We start from the raw sequence: 23680 nt of genomic DNA on the forward strand, positions 1-23680 counted from the left end.
TCTTGCTTATATTCCTAGTATGAAGTATATTGTGGTACAGAAACTAGAAATACTATTTTCTGCGTGAAAAGAAAATCAGGGATAAAATTTAAGTCATTTGCTTTATTTTCTGAAATCCTGTAAAGGCACTCTAGGAAACAAATGTTGGACGTATTGTTAATTGAGTCATCATAGTGAAAAAAACTTTTTTTAATTTTTGACAAATAAAAATTGTGTGTATTTAAGGTGTACAAGGTGATGTTTTGATATATGTATACATTGTGAAATGATTACCACAAACTAACATTATCTGTCACTTTCCTTACTTACTTACCTTTGTTGTTTTTGTTCTGGTGGTCAGAGAGATCTCTTAGCAAATTTCAAGTATATAATACATTACTATTAACTATGGTCAGCATGCTATACATTAGGTCTTTCATCTTCTAACTGAAAGTTTGTATCCTTTGATCAATATCTTCCCTTTCCCTCCACCTTCCAGACTCTGGTAACCACCTTTCTAATCTGTTATTTTGAGTTTGACTTTTTTTTTTTAAGGTTCTGCACATAAGTGACATGCCTATTTGTCTTTGTGTCTGGCATATCTCACTTAGCATTATGTCTTTTGGGTTCATCCACATTGTCACAAATGGCAAGATTTCATTCTTTTTTAAAAACTGGTGAAAAGATATTTTAATTTGCTCTTTGTAGCCATCAGAAAAATAAAATATTTGACACTCCTTGGGTCAGGGTTTTGAGCGCCATGTATACTTTTTTAAAAAGCCTGTATACCCTTGCCCTCATGGTTCTCATACATACACACTAGCCTTTTGTTTTCTACTGCTTAATTGATAATAGTGGGTTAGTTGTAACAGGGCCATAAACATAGGAGTTGGAGAAGACCAATGTCATCTCCATTTGTTGTAGGGATTGCACTAGCAGATTTTACTGTATTAGTATGCAATGGGACTCTGATAGCCAAGAACTCAGTCCTACTCAGCAGGCTTTCACTCCCTAAGCCCCTCAGGTGTGGATGTAAAAATGCAGATATTTAGGTCCACTATAATGAAAAAAGAAAGTAGGTCTTGCATATGTTCCCTCTTATGAGTAATCAAGTTATAGCAATTTTAATATTTTAAGAGTGCACAAGTTACAGCAATTTTAATATTTTAAGAGTGCACACATACACTTCTTTACTGCAAAGTGCTACTTTATTTTTTTCTTTTTTTATAAATTAATTTAATTTATTTATTTTGGCTGCATTGGGTCTTCGTTGCTGCGCGTAGGCTTTCTCTAGTTGCGGCGAGCGGGGGCTATTCTTCGTTGCAGTGCGCGGGCTTCTCATTGCAGTGGCTTCTCTTGTTGCGGAGCACGGGCTCTAGGTGCGTGGGCTTCAGTGGTTGTGGCACACGGGCTCAGTAGTTGTGGCTCGAGGACTCTAGAGCGCAGCCTCAGTAGTTGTGGCGCACGGGCTTAGTTGCTCCACGGCATGTGGGATCTTCCTGGACCAGGGCTCGAACCCGTATCCCCTGCATTGGCAGGCGGATTCTTGACCACTGCGCCACCAGGGAAGTCCTGCTACTTTATTTCTTTGGTTGAATCATTAAGCCAATTGGGGTTATGTATTTATGTAAATAAATTATGACCAATGTATGTTAATTTTTAAATTTATTTTTATTTATTTTTATTTTTTTGTGGTACGCAGGCCTCTCACTGTTGTGGCCTCTCCCGTTGTGGAGCACAGGCTCCGACGCGCAGGCTCAACAGCCGTGGCTCATGGGCCTAGCCGCTCCGCCGTATGTGGGATCTTCCTGGACCGGGGCACGAACCCGTGTACCCTGCATTGGCAGGCGGACTCTCAACCACTGAGCCACCAGGGAAGCCCTGTATGTTAACATTTTAAACATTACGAGTATTAGTGAGTACACTGAATATCTACTGTGTTCCTTGTACTGATTGTTGACAGGTCCCTCTATTGTTTATGGCAGACTAAAACAAATACTCAAGATAATTTTTTCTGCTTGGTACATATCAGCTACTTCATTTTGCCATTAGCTGGCATGTGTAGTAGAATGATTGAATTCAAATATTTGACTTTAGTAAAATGAAAGCCAGTGTATGGCTGGAGCAGGAGGAGAGGGGTAGTATAGAAACACACTAACATTCATTAAAAAAAAAAAAAAGAAGATTGTATTTTTTAAAGCCCCAAATGTTGCAGTCCAAGTCCAAAGATTCACCTTATAATTATAAAATTGTAGGTGTTTACATTATCATACTAGTTAGTCTCTCTTATTTATATCACAGAGTTAATCATATAACTTCTGTTGGAAAACAGAAAAATGTGATTGCGAACTACAGAAATATTGCCCATTTTGCTCAGTATCAAGAGTCTTATTGTTCTTACATCTACTGAAAAGCTTTATAATGGAAGTGAGAAAGACTGAGAAAGGTTATTTATATCCTCTGGCAGGAAGATCACTTTCCTTAATCTTGATTTGTGCAGCTTACCTTTTTCTTTAGATTCATTTGATGCCCAAATATGTGAAATTGTTGCCTCAAAGTATTACCAAGCTGTGTGCAGAATTGCTGGACTTTAAATATTTATTTTTAAATAAATTTATTTATTTATTTTTGGCTGTGTTGGGTCTTCGTTTCTGTGCGAGGGCTTTCTCTAGTTGCAGCGAGCTGGGACCACTCTTCATCGTGGTGCACGGCCCTCTCTTGTTGCAGAGCACAGGCTCCAGACGCGCAGGCTCAGCAGTTGTGGCTCACGGGCCCAGTTGCTCCGCGGCATGTGGGATCTTCCCAGACCAGGGCTCGAACTGGTGTCCCCTGCACTGGCAGGCAGATTCTCAACCACTGCACCACCAGGGAAGCCCGGGACTTTAAATCTTTTATCAGGGTACTGGAGAAGTATGGTTGGGGAGAAGTTGGTTGGATAGTGATTGGGAGTCTCAGAATTCTCCCACGTTTGTGAAATTCTGTTTGGGTCATTCACACTTGGGTGAGGCTTACTTAGAACACATTATCAGATTGTTCTCTAAAGAGCATCTAGCTGAGGTCCTCTGCTTTGAAAGGCGAGGAAAGGTGGCTTTTAGTTAGTATAGGGTTGGTCCTGACTTCTGTGAAACTCACTTTGATACCAATAAATCACCTTTGAATCCCGAATTTGATTATTTTCTAGTTGTTGGATATGGGCACTGTGGCTTCTGCCTGTGTCAAGTGGAAAGGCTCCCAGACATCTGTGGGCCAAGGTGCTTGTGTGGGCTCCCTCTAGACTTGTCATTTCCTTAACTGGCACAGCTGCCCTCTTGCTTCCCAGCTGTCCTTTGTGTCTTTTGCTGAGTAGAGGGCCAGAGGGGTGGGGTGGTACTAGGTGGAGTGCAGGCGGCTGGGCTGATCCTTACTCTGTCAGTCTGTGAACACCTGGGAGCTGTCACATATGTCAAGTTGTTACTTAGGTGACTGAAAGATGAAAAGAGAACTTTAAGGTATTGTGGAGCTAGCAGCTATAGGAAGCAGCTACATCTCCTAAGTCTGGGGGGAGAAATGAAGAGAAAAAGTTGAAGTTATTAAAATTTAGAAACTTGAGAGAAGGAGCCCTAGCTGGGATCCAGACCTCTGAAGAGAGTCTCGCCTTCTTGTGGGGGAGCCTGTGGGGCCGTGCAGGGAGAGGTGCTGTGACAAACTGGCTCTCTCAGTGTGGGATAAACTGCGAATTGGATGAATTGCTGCAGGGATGTTGGGTGATGCTCACAGGCACTTCAGGTGGACAAGAAGCCTGGAAGAGGCAAGTCCCCTCTAGCAGCTTTAGCACTGCCCACCTCATTTGCTGAGTTTAACAGGGAGCCCCTGGCAGAGCAGAAATGTGGTTTGCAGAGTCCCACCTCCAGAATCACAAAGTATAGAAGGATAAGTGAGAGATACTTACTTTACATCTGGCACAGATATAAATTTCCCAGTGTAGAGGGTTTTGGTTTCTTTTTTAATTTTTAAAAATTTATTTATTTATTTATTGGCTGTGTTGGGTCTTAGTTGCTCCGTGTGGACTTTCTCTAGTTGGGGCGAGCGGGGACTAATCTTCATTGAGGTGCGCGGGCTTCTCATTGCAGTGACTTCTCTTGTTGTGGAGCACAGGCTCTAGGTGCACGGGCTTCAGTAGTTGCAGCACATAGGCTCAGTAGCTGTGGTGCACGGGCTTAGTTTCTCCACGGCATGTGGAGTCTTCCCGGACCAGGGCTTGAACCCGTGTCCCCTGCATTGGCAGGCAGATTCCTAACCACTGCACCACCAGGGAAGTCCCCAGTATAGACGTTTTAAACATAGAAAGCTGCCTGACCTTCTGGTCCAGCCCATGACAGGGAAGGGCAAGAAGCTCTTGAGATATGGCAGTATTTGGCTTGACTTCAGTCCTACAGTATTAGGAATTTATAGTTTTTTAAAATGTGTGTATTTGTTTTGATTTTTTTTGTAAGTATTATATACTACAGAGAAATGCCTTTGTACCAAATCACTGGAATCCCCCACTTTATTTGGCCAGCCCTCAAATCTCAGGAAAGACAGAACTGCATACCTTCAAGTGGGGATTAAAGAGAGAAAATGCCAAGGGGGACAAGTTCCGCCTGCCTTTGACTCTGCATTAGCCCTAAGGACAGGGCTTCATATACTACCAGAGCAAGTTAAGAGACGTATTTTCTCTTTACACCTTTCAGTTATAATTTTCTCTTTACACCTTTTAGTTATAAACTCTTTGTCATTCACCTAACGTGAAGGCAGAGGTGTGAAGCACTGCTGGATGCTGAGGATTCCAGGCTCTAATTGTGATGTGTGAAAAGAACCCTTGGCTCTAGAGTGGACTTCTACTGGATAGGCTTCTGTGTGCATTTATGAGAATTAAATGAAACAATGTATGTGAACATCCAACTCAATTTTAGGGATTAATCCAGTTGTCAGTCCCTGCACATTGGAGTTTTAACTAAATTTATCTAGCTCTCCAGTTCTTTAAGCTCTGAAAGTCTAATGTTCTGCCCAAAGTTTGGCCATTTATTAGTAGTTTAAGGTCTTGAAGTTTCCTTTTTTTCTGTGTGGTTCTGGGATTGTACATGCTATTAACTGAGACAAGAATCCATTAGTTGCAAGCGTTTTGCAAGTTTAGTGATTTTTATTGAGTTAGGAGTTTAGCAGCAAATGGTGTAACTCACCTTGTTGGCTCTCGGTTTTCTCTTTTCTCATTTCTCTCCACTTGCATTGCTCCGCTGCTTAGATTCTCTAATGCCTGGTCAAACTGTGCAGCTCCTGCCCCCAAATCCTGGCAAGTACGCAGGTGAATGAAGAACCCTGTTTCCCTAAATTAGGACCCAGTTCCTTCCCTCAGTAAGCTTAAGGCACGGTACATACTGTACTTTTTTTTCTTTTAAATCAACTTTATTAAGGTGCAATTTGCATACAGTTACACACACTCATTTTAAGTGTACAATTTGAGTTTTGACAAATGTATACAGCTGTGAAGCCCATCTCAGTTAAGATTTAGAACATTCCATCACCCCAGCACAGCACTTAAATTAAAAGATCATACTGTTTTGAAGTGTGTTTTCACTTTATATAGAAGGAATATTTTTCTACACTGTTAACATTACAGTATCTTTTTTCTTTGTTGTGATCGTTATTTCTGGAGGTGTACTTTTGAGCACATCCACAGTTTTTCTTTAGGATAGGTTCCAAGAGGTGGAATTCTTAGAGGTTGGCCAGCGTGTAGTCCCACCAGCCAAGTATATGAGATCCAGTTTTCTCCACAGCACTAAATAGCATTGTTTTTTTAAATCTTTGACTATTCTGAGTTTTAAGGATTGTCTTGATAATGAGACATTGTTACTTTCAAAATAGGGTTACTCAAAATGCACAATTTCTTTAGATGATTTTATTTTAAAACTTTTTTTTTTTTGGTCTTGCACATGTTACAGAATTCAACAAAGGGGGGTACTCATTGAAAAGTGTCTCCACTTTCAGGTAATTCCTTTCCTCAAAGAAGCCATTGTTTACTTGGACAATTTAAATCAGTTATTTTATGGTTCTGTAGCCTGTTTTTTTTATTGTTGTTGTTCAGATGTATTTTTACATAATATATTAGCTCACATTGCCAGCAAGCCCTAAGTCTAGCATTCATATTCTTTAGATGTATGGTTGCATTGTTTCAGAGACTCAGGCTATCCACATGAAGTGGATGAATTTGACCAGTATTACTGTACACAGGTGCTGTATCATATAATACTTCTGCCTTAGTATGTAAATTTGTGCTTATTTCAGTTATGTTAAAATCTGAGTTGTCATGGTCATTTTCTCCTGTGGCTCAGTAGCACAAGACAAAATAATCACCTGAAATCACAGAAGAATAAAAAAAACTTATATGTACTAAGTTATACTCCAGCTGGATCTCTTAAGATTACTTAACTTTCAACCAAATTGATAATCTTTGAAATATTAAAATCCTTAACCTCATGTTAATTTGGCTTCTTGAGAAATTTCATTCCAAATTCTTCTAAAAACCTTGAGGTAGAGGACTGAATCTTTAATATGTCAACCAGTTAGTACTGAGCAAATGATCATTATTAAAGTTGAGGAAGATGACTATTGGATCTTCACAGTTGCTAAAGGGGCAACAGAAACTTAAGCCTGCTATCTCTGCTGCTTAGTATTTGGTCCTTTAAGTGCACAACCTGTAGGGAAGGTACCAAGGCCAAAGCTTTTGAGCAAAAAGTTTGAAATAGTTTGTGAAGATTGGATTTGGAATTTTTAAAAAAGTCCTTTTTTTTTTTTTTTTTGGCATGCTCCAGCCATATACAGCCACCATCTGGCTCCTTAAAGCCTTGGGCCTACCATTTTTGGAAGTTCTTGGATCCTCTTTACCCAGTCAGTAGTAGTTAGATCTGTTCATTCAGCTGGTACAGAATGTGAGACAGTGTGGTGCTCAGCATTGGGACTGCAAACATTAGACCTGGGCCTTGACCTATAGGAGTAGGTGTAGTTGGGAGACCAACAGTAGGGTGGCGAAGTGTGTAAGGGATGGCCTTCTACAGAAGGTACACCCCTGCTTCCCAACAATTTTCAGTAGCATTTGAGCTTCCCTGGTGGCGCAGTGGTTGAGAGTCCGCCTGCCGATGCAGGGAACATGGATTCGTGCCCCGGTCTGGGAAGATCCCACATGCCGCGGAGCAGCTGGGCCCGTGAGCCATGGCCGCTGAGCCTGCACGTCCGGAGCCTGTGCTCCGCAATGGGAGAGGCCACAGTAGCATTTAGTCAGTTGCTTACCTCTTAACTGTCAGTTGACTTTCAAAATTGTAGAAATGCTGCTTTGTGGGCAAAATAATGTTTTATGGCTTAAATGGCTTAAGTCTACTTCCTAATTCTCAAGAGCAAAAGGATTTTGTGTATATGGAGATGTGTGGTTATGTGTGGAAGGAGTACAGAATCTGGGGCCAGGCTCTCTGGGATTGATTTCTAGCTCTGCCAAATACTAGCTTGGACATCCTCACTTGATCTCTCTGCTTCTTTATCTGCTTAATATACTAATCTAGCTCTAGAGTGGTTGGGAGAGTTGGATTGCATAGAACAGAGCCTAATGTAATTCTGACCCTTTTTTAATATTGCTTACTACTGTTTTCTGATTTTGCAAAGATACTGCCTCACTCTAAGAAGAATGAACGTATTTTGTTTGGGAAACCTATGATTGTCATTTCATATTTGTTCAACAAAATAGATAATATTAAACATAACTCTGAAATGGGGCATAGATTTTTTTTTTTTGGCTGCATTGAGTCTTTGTTGCTGCGCACGGGCTTTCTCTAGTTGGGGCGAACGGGGGCTACTCTTCGTTGCGGTGTGCATGCTTCTCATTGCAGTAGCTTCTCTTGTGGAGCATGGGCTGTAGGCGTGCGGGCTTCAGTAGTCGCGGCACGTGGGTTCAGTAGTTGCGGCACGCAGGCCCTAGAGTGCACGGGCTTCAGTAGTTGTGGCACACGGGCTCAGTAGTTGTGGTGTATGGGCTCAGTAGTTGTAGCTCGCGGGCTCTAGAGCACAGACTCAGTAGTTGTGGTGCATGGACTTAGTTGCTCTGTGGCGTGTGGGATCCTCCTGGACCAGGGATCAAACCCGTGTCCCTTGCAATGGCAGGCGGATTCTTAACCACTGTGCCATCAGGGAAGTTCCATGGGACATAGATTTTTAAAGCATAGTGAACACCATTTGTCAACAGTGGGTAGGGAAATGGGATGTTTGGGGTAAATAATATATTTTGATTTTATTAGAATTATCATATATGTAGTCAATTTTCCATGTGTTAGACAATACTAAACTTTATTTTTACAGGTGCTAAACTGAAGTTTTATTTTTAATCCAGAGTATTTAGGATTTTGTGCTGCACAACTTCAAGGGGTGTCATTCATGCAGACTGTGATGTGAATGGTCCTCTCCTGGAGCTGTACAGTGTGGCAGACTTGTTAAAGGATGCTTATTTGGGGGAGACAGACCCTAATATCGGATTGCTTCCTAATTTATCACACAGTTGCATGCAGAGTGTGAAAAAAACTTAATTTTTCCTTTCTGGTGGTTTGGATTTTGGACAAAATTATGTCAGTGACACAGATGGATTGAGAATTCAAATCTGGACCAACTGTAACTTGTTTTTGTTTGCTTCACTGAAAATTTTGACTGCTGAGCTTCCATCTGTCTTCTTGTCTGTTAATATCAACAGAGGCCTTTCCTATTAGTGGAGTCCTTAGGCATTTAGCACTTAAATTTTGCTGTGATTGCCACATTTGAAACCTGAAATAACTAGTAATCAAGGAAAAGGATTGAATAAATAATATATAGGAGTTGTAGAAGTGTAGCCACTAGCTGGTAGGCCAGGAAAAATGCCTGTTTATGTCATATGGTTTTCAAAGAATATTGATTATCTATAAAGCAACCAGGAAAGCACCGTGCAGGGACATAATAAGTGAAAAAGTGTAAACACATTAAACTGTTTTTAAGCATTTTGTCTTTGTCAGAACAAATACAAATATACTGGAATATTAACCGGATTTTGGTTATTAGGAGTAGAGCGATTTTAAGTTGATTTCATATGTATTTTTCTTTAATAAGCAGGTGAAATAAACTTGGGGGGAAAAGCAGGTATCATTCGCAACAGATTTCTTCCTTATTTAGGTATTAAGCATTGTCATAGATACTGGGGATACAGTATATTCATTTATATCCCTTCCCTCAACAGGGAAGATGAAGTAAATACTGGGTATTGAACAGTAATTACAAGGCTAAAGCGTATTACAAAAAGGGACCGTCCAGTAGAAGGAAGCATATAGCAGTAAGATTTAACGCATTCCAATGATGAAATGTTTAGCCAAGTTTGGTGCTAGAGAGAACCTTTGAAATGTTCAAGGGACTAAATTTTAGTAGATTGGGGAGGTAAAAGAGTTTGTGAGGTTATATAACAATTTAGCACAATTAGAACTGGGATTAAGTTCAGATTCCTAGCTCTAAAGTTTTTTCCCTAGTAGGTACACGAGGATGCCTAGTTGAAGTTAGCTCTCTAACGTAAATTAGCTCCCTCTTTAAAGGCTCTTAAACTAGGTAGAAGTTCTTCTTTTTTTTTTTTTTTTTTTTTTTTTTTTTTTGCGGTACACGGCCCTCTCACTGTTGTGGCCTCTCCCATTGCGGAGCACAGGCTCCGGACACGCAGGGTCAGCGGCCATGGCTCACGGGACTAGACGTTCCGCGGCATGTGGGATATTCCCGGACCGCGGCACGAACCCGTGTCCCCTGCATCGGCAGGCGGACTCTCAACCACTGTGCCACCAGGGAAGCCCGTAGAAGTTCTTTGATAAAGAAATTAGCCAGCTTCACTGCTCTCCTCCTTTGACCCCATTTAATTCCAAAGAGATAGCTGCTTCTTAACCTCTTCATTTTACCCGCAGTCTATTAGCTCTTTTTTTAAAAAAATTAATTTATTTTATTTTTAGTTTTGGCTGTGTTGGGTCTTTGTTGCGTGCGCAGGCTTTCTCTAGTTTCAGCGAGCGGGGGCTACTCTTCATTGTGGTGCACGGGTTTCTCATTGCGGTGGCTTGTCTTGTGAAGCATGGGCTCTAGGCACGCAGGCTTCAGTAGTTGCAGTACGCAGGCTCAATAGTTGTAGCTGGCGGGCTCTAGAGCGCAGGCTCAGTAGTTGTGGCGCTTGGGCTTAGTTGCTTCGCGGCATGTGGGATCTTCCTGGACCAGGGATCGGACTTTTGTCCCCTGCATTGGCAGGCGGATTCTTAACCACTGCGTCACCAGGAAAGTCCCCAGTCTATTAGCTCTTAACCTTTCCTTCACTTTCTTTTCTAACTTAGACTTTGTTTTCAGCAAAAAATGGAAGCCAACTTTGGCTATTTTAATCCGCAGTAGTATTTATTGAGTTATGAGATATCTAACACAGTCTTTAGGAGCGCCAAAGAGAGAGGCAGTCAGGAACAAGGCTCGGACTCACATCACGGACTTCACTGTGGGCATCGCATGCAACACACACTACAGTGTGATTGCTGATGCCAAGTACAGGAGGCTGCACTTGGTTGTCTAGAGGTAACTACTGCTGTGCCCTCCAGAATGGATCCTTATTTCTTAGCTTCTGATGCACAGGTTTTTGACTGAGCCTAGGTCTCACATGCTAGGTTGCAAGAGAGTTAGGAAATAAGACTAAAGCTTCTGTTGAGGGAGGTGAGGATCCATGAAGGTTGGGGAGTGTGCTTCCCAAAAAAGGGTGTTCTAGCTGTTGGGTAGCCAAAAGCAATGATGAATGTCTACTACGAACCTCATTTTGCCTTCTGCTGCCAGGCAGTCCTTCTGTGTGACCACAGATAAGTTTTTCTATTTTCTACAACAGTTACTTCAAATTTTCGCATTCTTTTTTTTTTTAAATTATATAGTGGTTATGTTTTTAAAATATTTATTTATTTATTTTTGGTTGCGTTGGGTCTCCATTGCTGCGTGCCGGCTTTCTCTAGTAGCGGTGAGTGGGCGCTTCTCTTCGTTGCAGTGTGCAGGCTTCTCATTTTGGTGGCTTCTCTTGTTGTGGAGCATGGGCTCTTGGTGTGCGGGCTCAGTAGTTGTGTCTCACGGGCTCTAGAGCGCAGGCTCAGTAGTTGTGGCGCATGGGCTTAGTTGCTCCGCGGCGTGTGGATCTTCCCAGACCAGGGCTCAAACCCGTGTCCCCTGCATTGGCAGGCGATTCTTAACCACTGCGCCACCAGAGAAGTCCCTCACATTCTTCTTAAGCTCCCAACCTGAACATTGCACTAAGGAAGAGGAGCGAAAGGTATGAACAAATGGGGAATTTTTACCGTTGCTTAATAGTGGATAGATTTACAGACAACTGTCTAAACTCACACATAAGGGCCTTAAAATGAATTATCAACTTCAAACAATGAGTTAAAACTTTGAGAAAGAAAGAAACCCACAATCTAGATCATTTCTAACTTAAGATGAATTTTTTAAAAAGTACGTGTTCACTGGTTTTTGCTAATGTATCACTCATAATTAGTGTTCACCATACAGGAACAGGCATTTAAAATTTTTCCCTGTTTCCATTCAGGATGAATTCAGAAGACTTTCCCTCCCCCACCTGTTAAGTTACACCCTCCCTACCAGAATCTTAAATATGCAAGTTTTTTTTTTTAAATGGGTTTATTAACAGTGCCTTAAGTACCTTGGCACAATAGCAATCCCACTGATGAAGTGTTACTAAGTTATTAGGTCCTCTCTTCATTCAGAGGTGTAAAATATCATTCCTAAGACACAGAATTCATTAAGATGGACAGTTGAAGTATTCAAATCACTAAAGACTTAGTTTTGGAGCTGGTGCTAAAGTCATTTCAAGCCATGAAGTGTTATGGCATCATCAAATAAGAAACCAAGAGAAATGGGGAAACGTAACTTCTATCAGTCTACTAATTACAGTGCTGGGTATTCAAAGGACATTTTTACCACCAAGAATTTCATGAGTGCTATATGAAGGAGTAGTTGATACTGTCTTTAACTGTGATGCCAATATTTAGAAATCTTTCAAAAAAACAGGGAAAAAAAGATGGAGATGTAAAGTTTCTGTCTTTCCAGAAAACTTTTAAAGTGTCTTTAGAAATAACCAAGAAAAAATATGCCCCCAATCTAGTCCTGTTGTTCATATAGTGTCCCTAACTCACACCTGTACCTACTCTAAGACCTTGAGATACCCATTCTAAAATGCATCTTCCAAAAACTGACTTTTGGGAGGGGGAAGGGTAAGCTGGGACGAAATGAGAGAGTAGCATTGACATATATACACTACCAAATGTAAAATAGATAGCTAGTGGGAAGCAGCTGCATAGCACGGGGAGATTAGCTAGGTGCTTTGTGACCACCTAGAGTGGTGGGATAGGGAGGGTTGGGAGGGAGACGCAAGAGGGAGGAGACATGGGGACATAATGTATACGTATAGCTGACTCACTTTGTTATACAGCGGAAACTAACACAACATTGTAAATCAATTATACTCCAACAAAGATGTTTAAAAAAAAACTCTGACTTTTGTGTATATTTATACTCACATTGAAATAAATTCCTGGGGTGGGAGGGGGCAAGGGACTCTACTTTACTCTTACTTAGAGTTAGTTGATGCCACAATACCATGAGCAAAATAAGGAATTAATACATTTGTTAGTAAGTTCATATTTCAAAGTCACAGAACATTTCAGAGCATAATGGTTTTTGTAATATCAGAGACAGAATGACTTACCATATAGCAGATAGTTAGGGTCACACGCCCACGCGCAGCAATGAAGACCCAGCGCAACCAAAAATAAACAAATAAATAAAAAATAACCATTATTAAAATTTAAAAAAGAATGCAAAAATTGGTCTATACCAATTTTTAAATCAAATATAGCAGATTTTTTTCCCTACCCTATTTATCTTAGTAAGACTATATACTTCTTCAGTTGACAATCCCAAAAGAAAAAAATTAGTGACATGGCTTAATTTACCTTTTTCATGAAGTACTTCCTCATGATTATGAAGCCCTTCCTTAACTTCTGTGCTATTTATTGTCCTACCAAACATTTGATATTTACTGTTTGTATTAATTGTCTTTCTATTTACCATTGAGATTAAGAAAACAGGCTCTGAAGCTACAGTGAGTAGAGCCCAATAGCCTGGATTTCAAACCTGGCTCTGTCACTTGCTAGCTTTGGTTATACTGTTAAGTGGTCACTCTTAGTTCCTCATTTTCCTCATTTGTAAAATGGGTCTGAGGATTAAATGAGTTAGTAATACATTTAAAGCACTTAAATTGGTATTTGACCTAGTTTTTTTTATTACTTGAGCTTTTATAGATTCTCTGCTGATTTGGGAACATTGCTTGATAATTGCATAAAGTCCCTGACCTTTTGGAATTTACAGGCTAGTGATGCGGGAGGAAAAGAAACAGATTGCAACATAACCTGATGCGTTTAGGGGGCAAAAGAATTGGGGGTAGTAGACAAGGAAGACAAGGAATTCAGCCTAATAGTTTTCCTTGTTGGATGCACAGTTTGTTAGTAGGATTTTCAGATTTTTGTCCATTGTCACTGATTGGAATAATTGTATGTGCCGTTCCTGGGGTAGAAGTTACTAACTGACAGCAGGTATAGTAATCCTTCTCGTCAGCTGTGTGGGACCTGAGTGTGCATGCATTTACTCCTGGAAGAAGCCTTTATTTAGCACTTCACCACCACCATTTGCTAGCTGGAGTTCCCATCTTCCAATAGTGTAGGGTCTGACAAGTAAACCAAGTTATTGTGCTAGTTATAGTAAGAGGAGTGGAGGTACTAAGGTGCCGGAAACTGGAAGTATAGGGAGATGCTTCCAGACAAATTCAGACCTGAGAAGTAAGTTGGTTGGATATACTTAGCCTTTGAAAAGTTCTTCTCTGGCTCCTAAGTCTCCATTCCTTTTCACTGAACTTAACAGAAGTATTGATCTGGTCTTGGGTTGAGGAGAAAAATTAGAATGGAGAGATTTCTTGCCCAAGTCATCCCACCCTATCTATTGGATGTTACTCCAAGTGGAACACAGGAGTACTTTCCTAACTGTTACTTATCAGTCTGACTGGAAATAAAGCTTTTCAACAAAGTGATATCTTGGTATCCAGAGCCTTTGAAACAGTTACCTCCATTTTTCCGTCTCTGAGTGTACCACCTAAGAAATTATGAGATTTAAGTGTGTGGGAGTAGAGGGAGAAAAAGGAGGAGGGTGTGCCTTTAGAATCATTATTCTCATCTAACTTTAGGATAAGCATTTTAAAAAACAGTGAATTAGGGTAAAATAATTAACTTATATGATTGTCAGATTTTTCATTTGCCAAGGAAAAGGGGTTGATATAAGTAGATGATGTCTTATGTCCACTAGGGGGTAGTGTGAACCATAAAAATTAAAATTATTTCTCACCGATTAACCCTTATTTCATTGTGAACTTGCCTTGTTTGAATTAATTTTTCTCCATGCAGTGTTTTTTTTTAATTGCTACAAATCATTTTCAAACACAATCTTGTGACTGTAAAAACAGTAATACACATTCCCGCCATTAGTGATTCAGATGTCTGACATTACTTTTTTTTTTTTTTTGGCCGTGCTGTGTGGCTTACAGGATCTTAGTTCGCCGACCAGGGATCAAACCTGCACCCTTGGCAGTGAAAAGCCCCGAGTCCTAACCACTGGACTGCCAAGGAATTCCCTGACGTTACCTTTCATAAAGAATTTTTTGAGGGGAATATAGTGATGCTTTAAAATTTCTCTACCAAATTTTACTCACTATATGAAGTAAGTTAAATTATTCTTAATGACCTGTAAGTAAAATCATCACATAACAGGATTGTCTTGTGTTTCACTGTCCTATATGGTAGCTACCAGTCCCATGTGGAGATTGCAGTTGAAAAGTGTCTAGTTCAAATTGATATGTGCCCTAAGTATAAATTACACACTGAATTTTGAAGACTCAATATAAAAAAAGATCATAAAATACATCAATAATTTTTATATTGGTTACGTGTTGAAATGCTATTTTGAATATATTGGGTTAAATAAAATATTAAAATTAATTTTACCTTTTTCTTTTTACCACATTACTTTTAAAAAATTAATTAATTTATTTTATTATTTATTTAGCTGCACCAGGTCTCAGTTGCAGCACGTGGGATCTTCGTTGCTGTGTGCAGGATCTTTAGTTGCAGCATGCGAACTCTTTTTTTTTTTTTTAATTTATTTATTTTTGGCTGAGTTGGGTCTTCTCTGCTGTGCGTGGGCTTTCTCTAGTTGCGGCGAGCGGGGGCTACCCTTGGTTGCCGTGCACGGGCTTCTAATTGTCGTGGCTTCTCTTGTTGCGGAGCACGGGCTGTAGGTGCATGGGCTTCAGTGGTTGCAGCACGTGGGCTCAGTAGTTGTGGCTCGAGGACTCTAGAGCACAGGCTCAGTAGTTGTGGCGCATGGGCTTAGTTGCTACACGGCATGTAGGACCCTCCTGGACCAGTTATCGAACCCGTGTCCCCTGCATTGGCACACAGATTCTTAACCACTGCGCCACCAGGGGAGTCCCTGATAGAGTTATTGAGTCAGATCTTAGGCGAGATGAGCTAAAAGATCCACAATTGCAGTTTTGTGTTTCAGAGAATATTCTAAATGGGGAAAACTCTAATTGCTGTACATATAATGTGTTGGGGGTATATACAGTTAATAAGTGGGACAGCTTTTCCTACATGAAAATTACCACTCTTTTTCTAAGAGTGGTTTATTATCTAAAATTTTACTGTACATAATTCATTGCCTTAAAATTTGTAAGACCTTACATTGTTTCATAGTGCACACAAATTATTACTGAACCTAAAAACAGGAAAAGTCCTAGTTAATGGAGTTTAGTTGATTGAATGTCAAGTGTTGTCATTACTGTGGTGTTATTCTGGGATTTGCTCTTTGAGTCCCAATAGATCTGTTGATAATCAGATCAATTTGATGTTATTTAAATCCTTTAAAGTATTTGTAGCATGAACTGCTATATGCATTCTGTAAGATGACATAGTTTCCTTGCGACCTAATCTTGTTGCCACTTAAATTCATGTTGTCCTTTTATGTACTTCCTTTTCTACTTTTTGTAACCAGTTTTCTAAACTAGTCTACATTACTTTCTATTCTGCATGGCCTAACCTAAGTTCTACCTGGGATTCAGTCCCAGGATTGCTTTTAAACAAATAGGATCACAAAATGCAACTACAGGTTATTGTTTTCTTTAAAAACAAACACTGTTATTTAATAAATCTTGAGACTTGTTACTGTGCTTTGTTCTTACCCTAGATTCTTTTTGAGTTGGTTATAATGTGACTGTGGCCCTCTTATGTGACTTCATTTGCCAAGTCCTTTTACAGTGTTACCTCATTTGCTCTTCATAGCACCTCTGCATGAGAGGTAATGTTAACTATATAGATGAGGAAGCTGAGGCTCAGAGCAACGTAAATTACGTGCTCAAAACTGTAGTTAAGCAATGCACTAGTAATTTGAACCCATTATTTCTAGACTTGGAGAATACTTCACTGTCTTTCTACCAAAGGATAGGATAAAACTAGAACGTGTTTCACAGTTATAACCATGTGTGAGAGTAGTAGCAGGAAGGATTTTATTTCCTACCCAGTTTTTGCCTTTTTAGGGAAAAAAATCGACAACTTCTGTGGGAGAGAATTGTTCCATTTGGTTTGGATTTTATTCTTTTTTTCCTCCTGTAATTTATGCTGTGGGTTTGGGAAATCAGTGCTGTGTAGTCAAATAATTATGCATCTGTTCATTATATCAAAATCCGTTAGGACTTGAGAGCATATAAAAACTATTTCAAAATGTTTTCGATACCCAAGAGCTTATTCTAGAATGTGTTCCGATTAAATCTGATACTTGATCAGGCCACATGATATATTTAATATGTACGTTCTTTAGAAAGACTGTCTGATTTTGAGGGTGAACTGAAGATGAGGAGAATGCCCTCTCTGCCTCTGACAATGTCTACAGAGAGTGATTTTGAAGCTATTTTGGGATGTGATCTTGGAGGCCCTTCTGGAAGCTTTTTATAGCTTTGAATAGAGCTACTATTTCGTTTAACCAGGGAATGGTGTTTTGGGGCTCTTGGACCCCAGCTTTCTCTTTTTTTCCCCCAGTCTCTCTCTTTATGGCTTTCTAAAAATATGAAGACCTGGGGTAAAAACCAAAGGAGGATGGAGCTGAGGAGTCAAAATTCAAGGAATTTTACCATCCACTTCTTTTCTCATTCCTTCACGCCTGCTGTTCATCCTGATATTTTTACTTTTTCTCTTTTGTTCTAGTTACATGTTGGAGGACTTCCCAAGATGGGAGGCTTCTTTATTGCCTCTTGAGATTTTTAATGCTCCAAAAAATGTTTTACTTTGTTTGAATCTAAAGAATATTTTGCTGAAAGTAGTGTATATCATTTCAGTTTTTGATTTGCCCTTGCATTGCCATGATTAAAACAAAACAAAGCAAACTAGTCTTGAATTAAAGTACTAAAAGCATTACTTTAAATGAGTTTAACACATTTTGGGAAAGGATTTGATTTTGTATCTGCATCTTGTGACTATTTCAATATATAACCGTGCTGACAGAGAAATCTTTTTTTAGTATATGCACTGCAGGCTGTAGAGTGAAGTAGTGTAAGGTGTATAATTTTTCTTAAATGAAGGCAGTGTGAATACAATATTCTCATTCATTGATTTTCATACCTAAATGTTTAGATACTGCAGTGTTCTAAATGTTTTTGACTACACATACGTATTCAAAGTGTTGAAAATACATTACTAATATATAAAACTACATATACTATTATTGTCAGTTTGTATATTGAATATTAACATTTTTCTGGCTAAATAATTTATAAATATAAATTAGATTACTTCTTCCCACACCTGAGTGGATTTTTTTTTTTTTTTTTTTTTGCTGTACGCGGGCCTCCCACTGTTGTGGCCTCTCCCGTTGCGGAGCACAGGCTCCGGATGTGCAGGCTCAGCAGCCATGGCTCACAGGCCCAGCTGCTCCGCGGCATGTGGGATCTTCCCGGACCGGGGCATGAACCCGTGTCCCCTGCATCGGGAGGTGGACTCTCAACCACTGCGCCGCCAGGGAAGCCCCTGAGTGGATTCTTTTTCTTCTTGTGATGTGCTCATCCTGCTTTGAATAACATTAATGTTAAAGATGAAATTTCTGATTGTTTATTCCTCGTTCTTTGTAACATTAGATAGATTCATAAATCAGTAAGATATTTACTGAACATCTATGGTGCCAGGCACTGTTCCAAATGCTGAGGATGTAGCAATAAATAAACACAAATCTCCCCTTCTGTGTTACTTACATTCCAAACAAAACAAGTGAGATGTAATATGTTCAGAGGCCCTGGAGATACAGTTGGTGGGGCGGGGGGAGCAAGGATAGAGGGGGAGGGTGTGGGATAGGGTGGAGTGGGGTTTGCAGATTCAATTATGGAGGCTTCACTGAGAGAAAACACATTTGAATGGAGATCTTGGGAACTGGGTGGGTGAGCTCTATAGAAAGTTGGGGGAAGAAAAGTGAGCACAAAGTACCTGAGGGAGGAGTATGCCTCGCAGGTTGAAGAACTACATAGAAGCTAGTCTGGCTGGAACAAAGCAGATGAGATGGGGGGATAGGGTGGCAGAAGCATAGCTGAAGATGGCTAAGAGATAGGTGGAATGAGGGGATCACGTAAAGCTTCTTTTGGGGGGCATTATAAGGACTTTGATTTTTAAAAGTTCTATGGAATACAGATGGGGGTTGAGGGTCAGAAGCAGGTAGAACAAGTTAGTTGGCTGTTGAAGTCTGCCAGGTGAGAGCTGATGGTGGCTTGGATCAGAAGTGTAGCAGTGGAGTGATGAGACTTCTGTCCAATTCCGGGTAGATTTCGAAGTTCAAGCCAACAAAATTTGCTTATCAGGTTAGATGGGTGGGGTATGAAGGAAAAGGTGGATCAGTTGGAAGGATGGATTTCTGGTTAACTGACTCGAGGAAGGCTTTGAGGAGGAGCAGGTTGAGGGTGGGGAAAGGTCATGCTACATTTGGGATGCGTATTAGACATTTAAGAGCAGCTGTTGAGCAGACAGTTATGGATAGGAGAGGCATGATTCAGGGAGATATCTGTGCAGGATATGCTTTTGGGGCTTCAGCATATATGGAGTGGATTGAGTATTTAAATTCATTGGACTGGATGAGATCACTCTGGAAGTGTGTAGGCAGAGTAGAAGACCTAGGACAGAGCCCTGGCGCACGTCAATATTGGAGTATTGGGGAGGTGGGAAGAAACTGCAAGGAGCTGCTGCCATACAAGTAGGAAGAGAGCCAGGAGAGTGTACAAGTAGGAAGAGAGCCAGCTGCAAGAAGCTGGATGAAGCCTTGCAGACCAAGGAGAGGGCAGACCAGCTGGGTAAGACATTGTGTTTAAGTCAATTAAGATGAAGATTAAGCTTTAGCCATTTGATTTTACCATGTGGGAATCACTGATGACCTCAACAAGCAGGTTGGTGGCTAGAGCCTGATTGGAGAGTTGTGTTCAAGATAGGAGGGGAGGAGAGAAATTGGAGACATCCAAGTATAGATAACTTTCAAAGAGGAGCAAAGCAATGGGGCAGTAGCTGGTGGGGGAGAGTCAGGTCAAGGTCATTTTCTCCTTTTTTGGGTGAGAAATTACAGTAAGTTTGTACAGTTTGGGGAAAGATCCAATAAAGAGGGGAAACTGATGATTCAAGAGAGGAAAGCGATGCTAGAGCAATGTCCTTGAGTAGGTGAGAAGGAGATAAGATCTAGAGGAGAGGTTGGTTTTAGCCAGTGACAGCCATTATATCCTTAGTAACAGGCGAAAAGGTACAGAGCACATGGGCACACACATGCGGGTTGGTATACAAATGCTACAGTGGGAACTTAAGGAGGTTTCTATTTTCTCATGAAATACAAAGCAGAGTTACCAGCCAAAAGTGAGGATGTGGATGGAGATATTGGAGGTTTGAACAGAGAGGAGGAAGGATATTACAGTTATTTAGGAGAGAGGGAGAAAGATGGAAAAGAGAACTAATGATACGATTGCTGAGGGAGCAGGAAGGGTCCATTTGAGTCGTTGTCAATTTTAGAGACTAATCAGCGTGGTTGTGTATATTTCTCTAGCCCTGTTTAAATGCCTAGGCACTTGTACTTATTTTGTTCCATTATATTTTTCAGAGGGGAGATTTTTCAATGGCTTTAAAAACTAATTTTACTTTTTAAACAGCTTGGTTTTGGTAAAGTTTAAACAGAGCAAGTTACTTTACCTATGTAGTAATTCTAGTGTTTTTTTTTCTTTTCCTTGAGTATAAGATCAGTTTCATTAGTCTAATTTTATTCTCAACGTATTTGTAGACATTTGTAGCTGGAATTGTATATGATATCATCAGTATTTGCTTGCAGTTGCTTTCAGCTGATTGTGATTATTTATGTTTTTTCCTTTGAACTTTGCATTTTATTAAGCTAAATAAAAACTATTTAGGAGATTGGAGAGGTTCTTTTATGTCCAATTCCAAGAGATAAATTTTCTAACTTTTATTTTGATGTTTAGCAAAATGATATTTGTTTCACAGATGTGTTATGTTTTTCTGTTGTAGGAAACCCAGCGTTTGCTGGCAGAGCCAGTTCCCGGCATTAAAGCAGAACCAGATGAGAGCAACGCCCGTTATTTTCATGTGGTCATTGCTGGCCCTCAGGATTCCCCCTTTGAGGGAGGGACTTTTAAACTTGAACTATTCCTTCCAGAAGAATACCCAATGGCAGCCCCTAAAGTACGTTTCATGACCAAAATTTATCATCCTAATGTAGACAAGTTGGGAAGAATATGTTTAGATATTTTGAAAGGTAAGTGTTATCTTTATCATTATATGCTATTAAGATTTCTCCTTTTTCTCTTAAGCATTCCCTTTTGAGAATCTGAATATTGTAATCTTACCTTATATAATATGAAGACCACAGAACTCTGTAGGAGGGAAATGCAGCAGTTCTGTGGCTGTTTTTTTCATGCTTGGTCATTCTGGGCCTGTTGCCTTCGTAGATAAGTGGTCCCCAGCACTGCAGATCCGCACAGTTCTGCTATCGATCCAGGCTTTGTTAAGTGCTCCCAATCCAGATGATCCATTAGCAAATGATGTAGCGGAGCAGTGGAAGAGCAACGAAGCCCAAGCCATAGAAACAGGTATTTAATGTTCATTCTCTTTCACTCCACTTCCACTTTAAAAAACAACCTGTACCTTTTTTGGGGGGGGTGGGTTGGGCGGGGGCTGCACTGTGCTCAGCTTGCCAGATCTTAGTTCCTGGGCCTAAGGTCTCCTGGGCAGTGAGAGCACCGAGTCCTAACCACTAGACCGCCAGGGAATTCCCCTGTACCACCGTCTTAAAAACATCATTTAGAGTCTTAACAAGAAAAAGAAAAAATACATTAAAAGGAAAAAAATCAGATCTTTCTTATAGTATGTAAATAACCTCTTAACAAAAGATGTTCAAACGCCATCTTATAGCCTGCTACATGACTCCCAAATTTAAAGAGGAACTGTAATTGGGAGATCTTGGACTCTTGCATAACTACACATGATTTAACAAATACCTGAGTGCCTGCCATTCATCTAGCAATACTTAAAGATAATGGAAGACCTTTAAGCTTCTTTGAGCTGTTTTTGCAATCTGTTTGATTAAACTAAACTATGTGTCAGTTTTTAGTTAGGGAGTTTGAAATCAGTAAGCTTCTTGCTACAGATTTTAACATAATTAATGAGGAGGATTATATGTCTAGAAATGAAGGAGACAAAAGAAGACAGCTCTTTTCATCCTGTTGAATTTTGTAGAACTTTAAAATTCTATTGTAGTGTTTTGGTAATTAGACACATAGACAATCTTTCTGCCCTGATCCAGATTATAGAAAATGGCATGAATTTAAGGGATTACAGCATGCTGTTTCCATAATTAACTTAATACTGTTTGTTTACTTTTTATAGAGTTTGGAAAGGAACATATTGAAGTAAGTAAAGTAATAATTGCGTGTTTGTTTTTGTCTGCAGCTAGAGCATGGACTAGGCTATATGCCATGAATAATATTTAAATCGATCCGATCATCAAGTGTGCATCACTTCTCTTGTTCTGCCAAGACTTCTTCCTTTTTTGTTTGCATTTAATGGACACAGTCTTAGAAACATTACAGAATAAAAGCCCCAGACATCTTCAGTCCTTTGGTGATTAAATGCACATTAGCAAATCTATGTCTTGTCCTGATTCACTGTTGTAAAGCATGAGCAGAGGCTAGAAGTGTCATCTGGATTGTTGCGAAACGTTTAAAAGCAGTGGCCCTTCTCTGCTTTTATTCATTTCCCCATCATGGTTTGAGTATAAAGCACTGTGAATGAAGGTAGTTGTCAGGGTTAGCTGCAGGGGTGTGGGTGTTTTTCTTTATTATTATTATTTTTTTGGTGGTGGGGGGGAAGGTAGTTTTATTTTAATTTTATGGGCTCCTTTCCCCCTTTTTATGGTGATCTGATTGCATTGGTTAAAAGCAGCTAACCAGTTCTTTAGAATATGCTCTCTAGCCAAGTCTAACTTTATTTAGACACTGTAGATGGACAAGCTTGATTGTTTGAACCAAAATGGGAACATTAAACAAACATCACAGCCCTCACTAATAACATTGTGACTTTGCTGTCAAGTGTAGAATCCTCCCTTCAAGAAAAAGCTTGTGACCATTTTGTATGGCTTGTCTGGAAACTTCTGTAAATCTTATGTTTTAGTAAAATATTTTTTGTTATTCTACTTTGCCTTTGTACAGTTTATTTTACTGTGTTTATTTCATTTTTCCCAATGTGACAATCGTATTTAAAAATTAAAACTGATGGAACATTCTCTTTTGGTCTTCAACGTCTGACAAATTGAATGGCGAGAGGAGGATTTTGCCAGTTTCTTTTCACTAATGCAAAATTTGTGTTAAGATATATCACTGAATGGAGTATTTATACGCTGGCCCTGAGCATGCCTAAAGCATCAGTATGTGACATTTTTTACCTCCTAGAAATTTGAAATAAATGTGTTTGTGTTGTCTGATTAGTTAGATGATCATTGGTGTCTTGCCACAATGTTTGAAAATTACTGTAGAGGAGAGAGAGTCACAGCACAGCCACACTTGTGACTGGCTTTATGTGGGACTTTCACATGTGCCACATTTGTGTCTGGCATTTGCATTATGACTTTGCTCTTAGTTCTTGTCTCAGAACTTCATGTGTGACCACTGGTGTGTGTTATTAGGAAACACCAATCTGATAATCACTTGGGGTTTGCTCAGGCCATTTATGAGTCTTTCTTACAGACCTGCTGAGCAAATCTCAAGCAGCCAGCTTGCATAAGTGTCATCAGAAAGGTTTCTCCCTTAGAGGGCATCATATCCTCAATTAATGATTCTTACTGTCATCCCTCTAATATTTGCTACGGGAGCTCCTTTTATTCTTTAATTTGATAATCAACTCTTTTTTCTGCATTGACAGAGTTCCTCCCCCACAAAACTGTTCTTTCCCACCCTTCCATATCTAATTCCTGATTCTTGTTATTTTTAAGACAT

At 39.9% G+C, this 23680-nt stretch overlaps 1 protein-coding gene across 2 annotated transcripts in view; it reads left to right on the plus strand.

Annotated features, from left to right (window-relative positions):
* The window catches only part of UBE2N (ubiquitin conjugating enzyme E2 N), a 34650-nt gene extending 11481 nt beyond the window's left edge, over positions 1 to 23169 (plus strand). Inside the window, exons 1-4 of one of the 2 annotated variants that reach the window (XM_073788352.1) lie at positions 1614 to 1862; positions 20700 to 20946; positions 21140 to 21280; positions 22140 to 23169. In XM_073788352.1, coding sequence (XP_073644453.1) covers positions 1629 to 1862; positions 20700 to 20946; positions 21140 to 21280; positions 22140 to 22180 — 663 coding nt within the window. In that variant the 5' untranslated portion in view covers positions 1614 to 1628 and the 3' untranslated portion in view covers positions 22181 to 23169. Of the gene's footprint in view, positions 1 to 1613; positions 1863 to 20699; positions 20947 to 21139; positions 21281 to 22139 lie in introns of those variants that run through there. The other variant, XM_019952685.3, reaches the window with a different exon arrangement.
* The last annotated feature ends 511 nt before the right edge of the window (positions 23170 to 23680 follow it).

This window comes from Tursiops truncatus, chromosome 11 (assembly GCF_011762595.2).
Source record: "Tursiops truncatus isolate mTurTru1 chromosome 11, mTurTru1.mat.Y, whole genome shotgun sequence".
Taxonomy (NCBI): Eukaryota; Metazoa; Chordata; class Mammalia; order Artiodactyla; family Delphinidae; genus Tursiops; species Tursiops truncatus.